Source organism: Diabrotica virgifera, chromosome 4 (assembly GCF_917563875.1).
Source record: "Diabrotica virgifera virgifera chromosome 4, PGI_DIABVI_V3a".
NCBI classification, from domain to species: domain Eukaryota; kingdom Metazoa; phylum Arthropoda; class Insecta; order Coleoptera; family Chrysomelidae; genus Diabrotica; species Diabrotica virgifera.
Window position 1 is genome coordinate 48397978 of NC_065446.1, and position 13118 is coordinate 48411095.

Consider the following 13118-nt stretch of genomic DNA (forward strand, 5'->3'; position numbering starts at 1 on the left):
ATTTTCTTAATAACTTAGTTATTAATCATTCAGCCAGTCGCAATCAGATTATAGTGTAATGGGTGTGTTAGTGTGTTGATTAAATGTCTTGTTACTTAGTAAACTCGACTGCATTGCCTTTGTAAAGAGACGCTAATTGTATCCGAACGTCTGCGCTGCCGTCCCTCCGGCGAGTATCGATCCCTCAAGGATAGAAATTATTTTAATTGATTAAATTTTAATAAAGAAAAATTTCCTACCAAACTGGTATTCGAACTCATGGCTCTTGTGCCCAAAGATAGGCTCTCGTACCACTAATGCTTGGTTGCACCAACAAATCTTAAATATTATAAGCTTAGCTAAGCACAGCTTATAGATCCATAATTTTTGATTTTTATATAAGCACGTCTTAACTGAGAGGAAGTTTAAGATGCAATCGACGTCATTGATCTAAGACTCAATGGGGCAACGCGTATGTTTAGTAAGCTTAGCTTAAGGCACGTCTTAAGCTTAAGATATGTTGGTGCAACCAACCAGGCATTAGCCACAGAGGAAAATTAAAGGAATTTAAATTTTGCAAAAAATTTATTTTACTTATTTTCTAAAGCTCAAGCCGGTCCTGAGACAACTACAAATCACCATCATAGACGTCCTGGAAGGTCAAATCAGAATAAAAACAAAATTCTAAAAACTGTCGCGTAATTTATAAACCACATAATTTTACAACAAACTTACTACACCTTTTAATATTAAAATTGCTTTAAGATGTAAATGTTAAATCAAAGAGATAGGAAAAATGCTAAAAAGCATTCATTTATTTTGATTTCACGATCGAAAAAAATATTTTATGTCCGACACTGAATAATTGACATTACGTCATTTCTTGACTGTTCCATTTTAACCAATCGCAAAACGACAGACAAGCCACAAAAATAAATATGGGTGATTGTTGATACGAACATTGATAGAAATTATTGATAATGTAATATAATATATTCGGTTGATTAACGTAGAAAAAGCTAGAAGCAGTAAAAAATTAACTGTTAAGTGTTGTGAATATTTAGTGGGAGTTAAATAACAAAACCAAGAAAAAATGGAATCGTTTGTTACGTTAATAGTTAAAGCTCCAAATCAACAAATTGAAGATCAGACAATACAGTGCGAACCTTCATGGACAATTCACAAATTAAAGCAACATCTATCGGAAGTGTATCCCAGTAAACCCGTAAGTATTTAATTGCAACTGTAGACAAATGTTATTAATTAAAAGTGATACAAAATGGGAATATTTATATTTTATTTTCCATTTAATCAAAACACAATTACATACTATATTAGTGTAGCCCCACTTTGATGATTGCTATATTCGAATTGGCATTAATATCTAGACTTATGGACAGTGTCATCAAAATTTATCCTTGTAAGTTCATTATGTACATCATATTTAAAAATACAAAATTTCATTAAGAGGACCTGAAATCACCTGACACCTGATGATTAATATTTTAGCAAGGAATGTATTATGTATCAATGAATATAATAATGTACCAAAGAATTCTATATGGGTCTATAATATTCCTGATTGTACTTTACCAGTGTTCTCTTTTTAACATTTCTTTAAAAAAGTGAGCAAATGTTTTGACTTAATTGTAAGATGACTTAATCTATAGAAACTATTACCAAGGTTTTAAAAACCACAAAATTAGGCCTTTCATTCCACTTTTCAAGCTAAACCCCAAAAACTTAAGCATTTTCAGTCAGGGTTGGCATAGAATTTCCCCATCTTATAAAACCCAGCGGGTTTTTTTCGGGTTTTTCAATTGATAAAACCCACTATTATTGGGTTTTTTGGGGTTTTTTCAAAAATAGCAAATTTTCAGTTGAATGAACGTCATATTTATTTCTGAATAAAAACAAAAACTAGCATAAATACCATGAAGTAAGTAGTAGGTGAATACAAAACGAGAGAAACTGAAACTAAACTAATAAAACACTTATTTTAAACATGGTATATAGACAAATAAAAAAATAAACAAGTTTCTTGTTAAACAAAGCATCAGCAAAGCATATTAGTTATCAGGAAAATCAGAATCTGTATTTTTGTCACATTCCCAATTCCCATTCGTTATTCGTTAGACTCGGTCGAGGACGAGGACTCGGTTCTTAAATGATAATATATTTTTACCAAGTTTGCAGCTCTATCGGCACCTAATCTGTTGCGAAGCTTAATCCATATTAATCCATATGAAGAAAAAATCCGCTCAATAGATGCAGATGAAGCTGGACATGAGAACAAAGATAACATATAAATACAAAATTCATATGGTATTTTATTTGTTTTTTTATTTTTTATTGATATCAGCTTCCACCATTTCTTTGTTGAGAATTTTTTAACAAGTTCTTCTTTGAAAAGTGTTGCGGGGAACATATCTGTATCCTTAATCTTGAATGATAACATCACTGCCAAAAACTCATCAGAAAATAAAAAACTGAAAATCCCCAAAAAAACCCGAAAAAACCCTAAAAAACCCAAAAAAACCCGTCGGGTTGGGCTTTTAATAAAAAACCCGGGTTTTTTCCAACCCTGTTTTCAGTGACCCCTACTAACGAGGAGTTTTACCTAATACAATAACTGGTAATAAACACCATATCATTTTTAACCCTTTAGAACGGGTAACGTCAATAGATGTTTTAACATAATTTGGCAATTAGCCCTGTAGCAGTTAATAAGCGTTTTTTTTGTCTAAAATGAAGTCTGCCTTTGAACAATAACAATGATTCGTCTATTACCAATTTTTGAAACAGGTAACAATATGTTAAAAATTTGGTTGTAATATTTTCAAACACAAATCTTTTTTTTCATAATTAGTCATTTTCGACCAAAACCAGGACTAAAAAATGTGTATGACAAATAAATTTCTGTGTTTATTTATACTCAACAGTTGTCACCATTATCCCAATAGTAATGACTATAATGAGGGAAAATGATCAAATGTAAAATATTATCGTATCATAGATTCTATGGTCATAGATGCCCTAGCGGCAACTGCTAGCAAAAGACTAAGTTTTCACTCTAATGGCATATAAAACAACATAATGTTACTCTACATCCCACCAGACTGAAAACAATGGGAACCTTCTCTAAATTTGCAAGCCATACGGATGCTGAGATTAAGGAAGATGAGGGAATTTTACAATTTATAATTCACGTCCCATCTGCTCAACGAGGTAAAGTTCCAACGATAATGCTCGAGAATGTGCCTCCTGATGAGAGACTAATAAGTTTCGAAACCGGTAGAGGTGCTTGCTGCACTCTCAGATTGGACTAGAATATGGTGCAGCTGTATTTTTGTTTTGCAACGAAATTGAAAATAATGCTTATTCATTTTTGACTTACATGTTTACTCTGATTGGAGTACGAAGGAAACCATTCTCGTTGGAACTTTACCACGCTGACCAAATGGGACATGAATTATAAATTGTAAAATTCCCTCATCTTCCTTAGTCTCAGCATCCGTATGGCTTGCAAATGGTAGAAGCCTCAGAGGTGTAACCAGAGAAGCTTCCCATTGTTTTCAGTCTGGTGGGATGTAGAGTAACATTATGCTGTTTTATATGCCATCAGAGTGAAAACTTAGTCTTTTTTCCATTTTTGTATTCAGTGTATATTTCTTTCTCTGCATATACATTTTTTGTTCATTGTATGATACAGTTGTAGCGTTTTCTGTACTCTGCTATTGATTTCTGCTTCTATACTAAATTTACAATCAAGATGCAGTAGAAATAAACAAACCAAGACATGTTAAATGCTACTAGGAGGAGCACTCCCGAATCATAATTTATAATGTATAAACTTTGGAAATCATGATTTGGGATTTACAATGTATATACATTGTAAATTATGATTCAGGAGTGCTCCTAGCAGCATTTAATGTGTCTTGGTTTGTTTATTTCTACTACATCTTGATTGTAAATTTAGTATAGAGATCCTGTTTCTTCTATAGGGCTTTTCAACGCTTCTCATCGCATAATATATGGAGACTCCAGGCTGCTAATTGGGATGTATACACCGCTACCCTTGAAGCAACAGAACCAAAATCATCACTAATGGGCATTATCGACAATATTAACAAAGCTGCCGACAAAGCAATTCCGTTACGAAAATCAAACGCACAAAATAGAAATCATTGCTCAAAGGACTGGTGGAACGAAACCTGTAACATAGCTGCTAAAGCAAGAAAACAAGCTTTCTTAACCTACACACAGGCTCCAAATCTTAATAATCTAACAGAATATAAAAGACTTGATGCAGTAGCTAAAAAAACTTTTAAAGAAACTAAGAAAAAAAGTTGGATAAATTACTGCCAAAATCTAAATCAAAATACACCAATTAAAGAAGTGTGGAACAAAGTAAACCGATATAAAAACCGAAAACAAGCGAATATACTCCTAATGGACCCCAAAGAAGACTGGATAAGCGAATTCCACACAAAAATCTCACCTCCATGGGTCGAAAACAACATTACTCAACAAATAGCTACTGTAAATAGGAACACTTCTTTCCTACAATCGTTATTTCAATTATGGGAACTCGATCATTGCATTAAATCAACAAATAATAAATCTCCCGGGGCGGATAACATTTCATACAATATGTTGCATAAAATGCCCTTAGACCATAAGAAAGCCCTGTTGGAATTGTTCAATTCGATTTGGATAAATAGGATTCCTTTTCCACCGATGTGGAAAGAATACATCATAGTACCTATCAAAAAACCTGGAAAACAGAACGGAAATGCAGATTCATATAGACCCATAGCTTTATCATCGTGTATATTTAAAACCATGGAAAGAATGATAAAGAACAGGCTTGAATATTGGCTAGAAAATGAAAAGGTATTACCTGAATCACAATATGCTTTTAGAAAGGGAAGATCTTCCTTGGAACCCCTAACGATACTAGTAAATGACATCTATCTAGGATTCACACACAAATACAGCACTTTGGCCACATTTTTGGATATAACTTCAGCATATGATAATGTTCAAATGAATATACTAGAAGAGAAGCTCATCAATATTGGTCTACCAACCTCCTTTGCCAACTTCATAAAATCAGCTTACTCTAATCGATCAGTTTCCTTAAAGATAAATCAAGAAATTTCGGAATCAAGAATATGTAGATGTGGATTACCACAAGGTAGTATCCTGAGCCCAATCCTCTACAGCCTGTACACAATGGATATAGAAAATGTTATATCACAAAACTCTAAAATTATTCAATACGCTGATGATGTTGTTATTTACACCAGTAGCAAATCAGAGGACAAATGTATAGAAAATATCAACACTGAATTTATAAAAATCCAAAAATACCTAGACAACATGGGACTTTCCATATCCGAGTCCAAAACCAATATATGTATTTTCTCTAGAAACAGAAACAACTATCAAAGACAATTATAGGAAAATATAAACTCTGTATTAGTAACTCTGTAAAATATCTTGGTCTGCATCTAGATAGAAAACTATTATGGAAGGACTGTATCCACCAAATTATCAAAAAAACAAGTAATTCTATAAATATCCTAAGAGCGTTTTGTAGAGCAAAGTGGGGAGCAGACCCAAATACGGCTTTACTATTCTACAAAACAATGGTATGATCTATAATGGATTATGGAAGTCAACTCTATGGAACAGCAGCAGATACACATCTAAATAAAATCGAGATACAACAAAATAAATGCTTGAGAGTTTGCCTGGGATATCTTAAGTCAACGCCCATAAACATTATACAAGCTGAAGCCGTGGAACCTCCTCTTAAACTAAGAAGACAACTATTGAGCAGAAAATTCATGATAAAAACCATTTCAAAAAAAAACTTCTTACCTCAATAGTGTACAGTCACTAACAGTTCAAGTTTTGACCCATAGATACTGGCACTTCAAGAAAACCCCCCTCATAGTAGAAACTTTCTCAGAAATAGCTGACATTACAGATATACTCTATTCCAACCAACTCCCTCCAGTTTTAATTTACTCACCTGAACAAATTTTTTCACCTGAAATTAGAACCTATTATTTTGAAAGTGAAGAAGTAGCAAGTATCAATCAAAGTTCAACGAAACAAAAAACAAATACTGGCCAAATTACGATTCTATATTCACTGATGGATCAAAGTCAAAAGAATATACCAGTTGTGCCTTTTACCATTTTGAGGAAAATACTGACAAAAAATTTATTTTACCAAAGGAAGCTTCCATATACACTGCAGAACTAACAGCAATAGTGCAAGCTATGAAATACGTACTCAGCTCTAACCACGACAAATTTATAATATGTACGGACAGCAAAAGTGCAAATAAATGAGATGTGGCAAAACCTATACAGTGCATCAACAGCCGGAACAAACTTTTGTAAACACCAGCCAAGGATCCCCAGAAAACCATGGTTTCACAAAATACCAAACAGAAACTTTGTCGCCACAATAAATCGAATACGTGAAAACCATGCACTAACACCTTATTATAAGCACAAAATAAAAATTACAGACGATCCACTGTGTAGTTGTGGTAAAATGGGTACATTGGTACATGTTTTACTTGAATGTCCAATAAATATTGTAAACATTAATAATCTATATAAAAACTTAATTCACTACAAGATAAACCTTCCAATAGACCTAAATTGTATTATTTTTTCAGGAAATAATAATATACTTTATGTACTTCATCAACACATCATAAACTGTAAACTAAAATTGTAAAATTACTAACCAATTTTGTAAGCAATTCTGCAAAACAAACTAAATGTAAAGCATTAAAGGAAAAAAAAAGGTGAATACAAAAAAAATAATAAAAAAAAATAAACCAATTAAAAAAAAAACAAAAAAAAAAAACAAAAAAAAAAACAAAAAAAACAAAAAAAACAAAAAAAAAGAAAACAAAAAAAAAATAAAAACATACACACAAAGAGGGCTAAAACCTCCGCGGCGTTGAACCGGGTTGATGTTCTAGCGCGGAAGGAAAAAAAATTAAACACCTTACACTTTACTAATGCTACATATTACTAACAAAACAAATGAAACATCATGCTCAAGTTTGATACTATGAAACAATTTACACAAACTATTTATACAATCTAACATAGTCTGGCTAATTGGTTCTCACCAAAGCCATAAATTCCACGGAAAAAAAAACGCTTCTCATTTGTTTCGAGCTTCTGTTATATGTCGTATATTAATATTATACACGGATTATACGACATGACAGAAGCTCGAAACAAATGAGAAGCGTGAAAAGCCCTATTATTACTCCTAAGTATGTAAACGTTTTAACTTCTTCTATTTGTGTTACTTCAATTTTTATATTAAAGTAAGTTCTTATCTTGTTTCTCCTATCTGCATAACTTTTTGAAAAAAAAAACTTTTCAAAAAAAAGTAATTTATAAAGTTATCTAATTTTTTGTGATCTTAGCCAATTCTTTTATTTTGTCTCGATAAACAAGCAAAAACGCTACCTAGAATTGAAAAACAGGTTGTAGAATACAATATTTAATTTAATTTGTTTTAAAAAAAAAACCAAACACCAGATTTTGGGGTCATAAAAGTTTTCCAAAATATGAGAATTATAATAAATAAAAAGTTCAAATATAAATAAAAAATACCAATTGTGTTAAAATTAGATGTACATATGCTAATCTTATATGAAATACTTGTTTATATTATCTTATCTCAAAGCTTTTCTAAATAAATAGTAATCTTAATGTTTTTTCCTTATTTACCTAAATAAACCATTTTGCAAAATGTGACGCAAATCAAGATATTAATATCAAATTTTTGATCTTGAATGTTTTAATGCATTTTATTTTTAATCCCACAATAATTCAATCTTGTAATTATTTAAAGTATTCCACCCTTTAAAGGGCGGAACACTAGATGTCGGGGTAGCTGGATTGACTGCAGGGTTGAAAGTCTTTTTCTTTGTCTTTTTGTATAGACATGACTCTGTCTGTTTTCTCAATGTGCCTCCAGTAAGTTGTCGTGTCCCATCGTTTTCATGGTCTTCCCATTGATTGTCTTCCTATTATTGGGGAACCGTCTCTCGCCGTCTCGCTTTCTTACCCAGTTATTAATGCTCTCCACCTTACATCTCCGTCGTATATCTGTACTTCTAGCTCTGTCCTATAGTGTCTTACCATCGATTTTTCGAAGGGTTTTCATTTCCACTGTTTCGAGCAATCTTTTTGTCCTCTCTGTGTCGGGTCGTGTTTCTGCCGCGTATGTCATTATTGGTCTGATGACTGTTTTGTAAATTCTGTCTTTCATTTCTTTTCCGATATTTTTATTTCTCCATATTCTGTCATTCAGGCAACCTGCGGCTCTGTTTGCTCTATTCACTTGATCTTCCACTTCTGTGTCGAGCTTTCCGTAGCTGGATAGTGTGATGCCTAGATATTTAAACTCCATCAGTTGTTCTATTCGACGGGGAAGATCGCCATTGGATCAAATATTTACAGTCAAACAGATCTTGAGCAAATCATGGGAACACGATATTGATGTGTTTGTAGACTTCAAACAGGCATACAACCCAGTCAAAAGGAACAAACTATACTATATATTGGCTGAATTGGCAATACCACACAAGCTAATAAGACTCATTAAAGCCACAATGGATGAAACTCAGGCATGTGTACAAATACAAAACCACTGGACAGACTTTTTCAAAATTTCGCAGGGACTAAAGCGGAGAGTTGGGCTGGCCCCAACATTGTTTAACCTGGCACTGGAGTATGCGGTTAGGCAAATGCAAACTGGACGAGGAAACCTACCGACCAACCGAATGGTTCAACTGGCCGCTTATGCCGATGATATTAATATTATAATTAGAACATCAACAGGAGCACAGGAAACATACGCAGAGTTAAAAACACAAACAAATATGCTAGGTCTGGAAATTAACAAAGAAAAAACAAAAATAATGACTCAGACGAGAAGAAATATAGTCACACAAAACAATATACATGAAGATGACATTGAAACAGTTGGAAAGTTTACATACCTGGGAGTAGAAATATATGCAGAAGATGGAGAATGAAATATATCAGAAGATGGAGAAATACGGAAGAGAATAACGCAGGCAAATAGAGCTTATTTTGCCCTCTCCCCTATATTTCGGTCTAAAATTGTCCACCGAAATACAAAGATGAGAATCTATAAAACTTTAATTCGACCGATAACATGCTATGGCAGTGAAGCCTGGGTCCTGAAAGAAACATCCAAAAACAAACTCGACACATCCGAAAGGAAAGTACTGATGAGAATACTGGGACCTGTGAGGGAAAACGGAATCTTCAGAAGTCGATACAACAATGAACTTTATCAACTTTATAAGGAAGCACCCCTGTCAGACATCATTAGAATACAAAGATTGCAATGGGCCGGATATGTGATAAGAATGGGAGAGGATAGGCTACCAAAAAGAGCACTGAATGGTAGAATGCAGGGAAAGAGACCGGTTGGAAAGCCAAGAAAGCGCTGGGAAGACACAGCAAACAGCGACGCACAAGCCCTTTTAGGAGTCCGTGTATGGAGAAGAGCAGCCACAGACAAGCAAGGGTGGAGGCAAAAAATAAAGGAGGCCAAGGCTCAATTTGGGCTGTAGTGCCGTAGAAGAAGAAGATCGAACCTGACTATCCAGCTCCAATTTACACGTTATTGGATTTGCTGTTATAACCATGCATTTTGTCGTTTTTGGTGAAATTAACATGTTAAATTTTCTGTCGGTTATATTAATTTGGTGCAGCATATGTTGTAAATCTTCTTCACTTTGAGAGATCAGTATTGCATCGTCTCTTTGACAGTATTTGGTATCCTTTTTTAGTTCTTACTTTTTTTATTATTTCATCCATAATCAGGTTGAACAATAAAGGACTTGAGGTTGAAAGTGATGAGGAAATTTCGACCAGAATAGAACTTTCACGAAAAAGCTTTATTATCTGGCGTTCTGTATTGTGCAGTAGAAGTCTGCCATTGACCACGCGTCTAAGAGTATTGAAGTGCTACGTCTGGTCCGTTTTGTTCTATGGATGTGAAACCTGGACAACAAAAATGAAGAATCTTAATAAATTAGAAAGGTTTGAGTTGTCGTGTTACCATCGCATGCTCAGAATCCCGTGGACAGCACACATATCCAACGTGTGCTGGAGACCACGCACAAAGAGCGAGAATTGATCAGCATCATAAAAATGAGAAAGGTTCAATACTTCGGTCATATAATGAGAGGACCTCAATATCGTTTACTCCGGTTGATCATTCAGGGCAAAATCGAAGGAAAACGCTGGGTTGGAAGAAAACAACTGTTCTGGCTGCGTAACATTAGACAATGGACAGATTGTCGAACGGTCCAGGAATTGTTTCATATAGCTGCCATGCCGACCGAGAAACATTTTTTCATCAGCTTGTTAATACGACGATAGCCAACGCTTGAAAACAAGCACGGCACACAAAGAACAATTATTTAAATTTTAATATCTAAATATAAACTTCTATTGTAATTGGTATAATTTTAATTTATTAAAATTTAAAAAATCCGAATCTAACATGAGTGTTTAGAATGTTTTCGAATCTATCAGCTCATCTTCAGTGGACTCATTTTACTTGCTAAATAGCCCCAGAACCAAACAGTGGTTGAATTTGGTATGCAATTTACACTATAAAATCGTAAAAATGACACGACTTAAAGCTGATGAAACTGGATAACTAGGTATCTGGGAACATAAGATGTCCCTACTCGAATAGTATTAACATGTACGTATTGGTCTACCTTGGTCTACCAACTTGTAATTATTATTAGTTCTTGGCACTACTAACCAGGAGTACAAGCGTTCTACTGATCCAATTTCCGTGGGGCTCAAACCCCATTTTCTGTTTTCTGTTCTATTTCATCACATATTCCATGATTTTGTCTAGTTTGTAGTTTTCGTATCGAGATCAAGTTCATGTTCTCTACTTATATCTGATATGCGGGACAATATTCTTTTCAAACCATCTAAACTATTTGCAAAAACTACTGCTTCGTAGGGCTTACAATACCGGGATCCCGAATACCGGGATCCCGAACGATTTTTGTCCGGTATTCGATACCGGTATTTATAATAAAAATACCGGTATTTCGGTATTAACTTAATTTATAAAAAGTGAATTTATGCACAATAAACTTTCTTCTAAGATATTTTTTCTATTACAAAAAATTATTTTTGAAGATAAACAACCAATATCATTGTAAAAAATATTTATTAAACAGGTTTATTACACATACAAGTCAAGTATAGCGCTTTCTAAAAGCGTGAATGTCGTTAATTTAAGGCGAAGGGTTGTATCAGCTTCTACAACCAAATTATTAAATCTCGTCTAGACAAATTAATACATAAAATTAGTTATATAAAAATTCTTAAATATTTAAAATTATGACTACTTTATTTTATAAATAAGCCGTAAGATTTATTAATCAGAATTGTTTTTACATTTTCAGATCTATTTTTCATTTTTTTGTGTATTCTGATGTATAAATTAGGATTACTTATTTTCTGAATTATTAATAATAATTGAAAATATATAGCGGTCTAAATACAGAGTAATCCATATAAAATATTTGTCACAGTAAGTTAATCTTTATATTAATATATTTTAAAGTTAAATTAATTTACAAATAGCAAATTTCATAAGTAAAAGTACTATCCTATTATGTATATGCAAAATTTATCCTAGAATCAAATATATAGTTTTTCTATTTGCACATTTTTTGTATCATCTATCCCTACTCTCTATGTAATGTTATAAACAACATCAACTCATTTCAAAACAAAATTTAATAGGTTTCATATATTATTTAATAACAAGTCGATATAACAACTGAGGATAGTATAAATATAACGTGTATATTTTTTATTCGTAATACCGGTTTTAATACCGGGATCCCGGTATTTGAAATTTTAAATACCAAATACCAGTATTGAGATTTTGGCTCGGTATTGTAAGCCCTACTGCTTCGTCGGCATATCTAATATCTTTTAGACGCACTCTATTCTGCGTGCGTGAAAACGTGAGATGTATTGTGCTGCCCTAGCAGCACTTGTGGTTGTTCCTTAGTTTTCTGAAGGCGTTTCAGTAGCAGTGGCGGCATATTTGCCTTGGGGGGGGGGACTACCAATAAAACACCAACCAAAAGACATAAAATAGATACCCAAACTACATAAAAGACATAGATAATAACTTATATGCAATAATTCCCTTATTTTTCCTAACTATCGAGTTTATTGCGTTGAATTTGTCTGTCAGTAGTTTAAGTTTCATGTCAGCTAATGTATTTTTATGTTTCAACAATTTTTTCTTTACTACTGGACCGTGTTACGGGGAGGAATTCCCTTATTCCCCCAGCAGATCCGCTACTGTTCAGTAGTTTTCTAAATATAAAGGTCGATTCTCACTATACCTTCCGTTTACTTTCCATATCCGTGGCATTCCGTTTCCATAAAATATTATTAAGTACAAATCATATAGCATATGCCCACTTTTCGTTACGTTTACCTACCATTCCCGAAGCCTTGCGTTCAATATCGGCCACGTATTTTTCGGCGAAGTCTCGGATACCCTATTGATAGTGTGAATATTGCTATTACCTCGCGGTTCAGTCACGTATTTTTTTCTGCCACAAGGTGTGACTTGTCGGGTAGGTTAGGGTATGGATAGGGAGAATATATTTACATAGTGGTTCAGTCGAAGTTGTTGAGATAAATTTGAACGACAAAAAATTTATAGAACTTGTTTGGCATGCCTTTATAATTTTGAAAATTAAAAAATACAGTGATAATACATTTAAAAACAACATAATTTTGGCCGGCTGTTGCCAAGGAATTAAAATATTTTCTTAATCCAATATCTTCTTATTCCCCTTTCTAAGCAATTCTGCTTGTTCATTGGCAGATTAATAACCTCTATGCAAGATTGTCACTCCATCTTTTGCTTGGTCGGCCGATACTTCTTCTACCAATTGGTGATTTATTTCTTGTTATTTTGATTACACCTGTCCTTCTATTCTGCTATGTTGTTCTTTTTTCTTCTATTTAATGTCCATTTGTTTA

The 13118-nt window shown here is 33.5% G+C and overlaps 1 protein-coding gene across 1 annotated transcript in view; it reads left to right on the forward strand.

Annotated features, from left to right (window-relative positions):
• The first annotated feature begins 900 nt into the window (after window positions 1-900).
• The window catches only part of LOC114329016 (homocysteine-responsive endoplasmic reticulum-resident ubiquitin-like domain member 2 protein), a 42055-nt gene continuing 29837 nt past the window's right edge, over window positions 901-13118 (forward strand). The window contains exon 1 of the mRNA XM_028278029.2: window positions 901-1204. Coding sequence (XP_028133830.1) covers window positions 1073-1204 — 132 coding nt within the window. The 5' untranslated portion in view covers window positions 901-1072. The remainder of the gene's footprint in view (window positions 1205-13118) is intronic.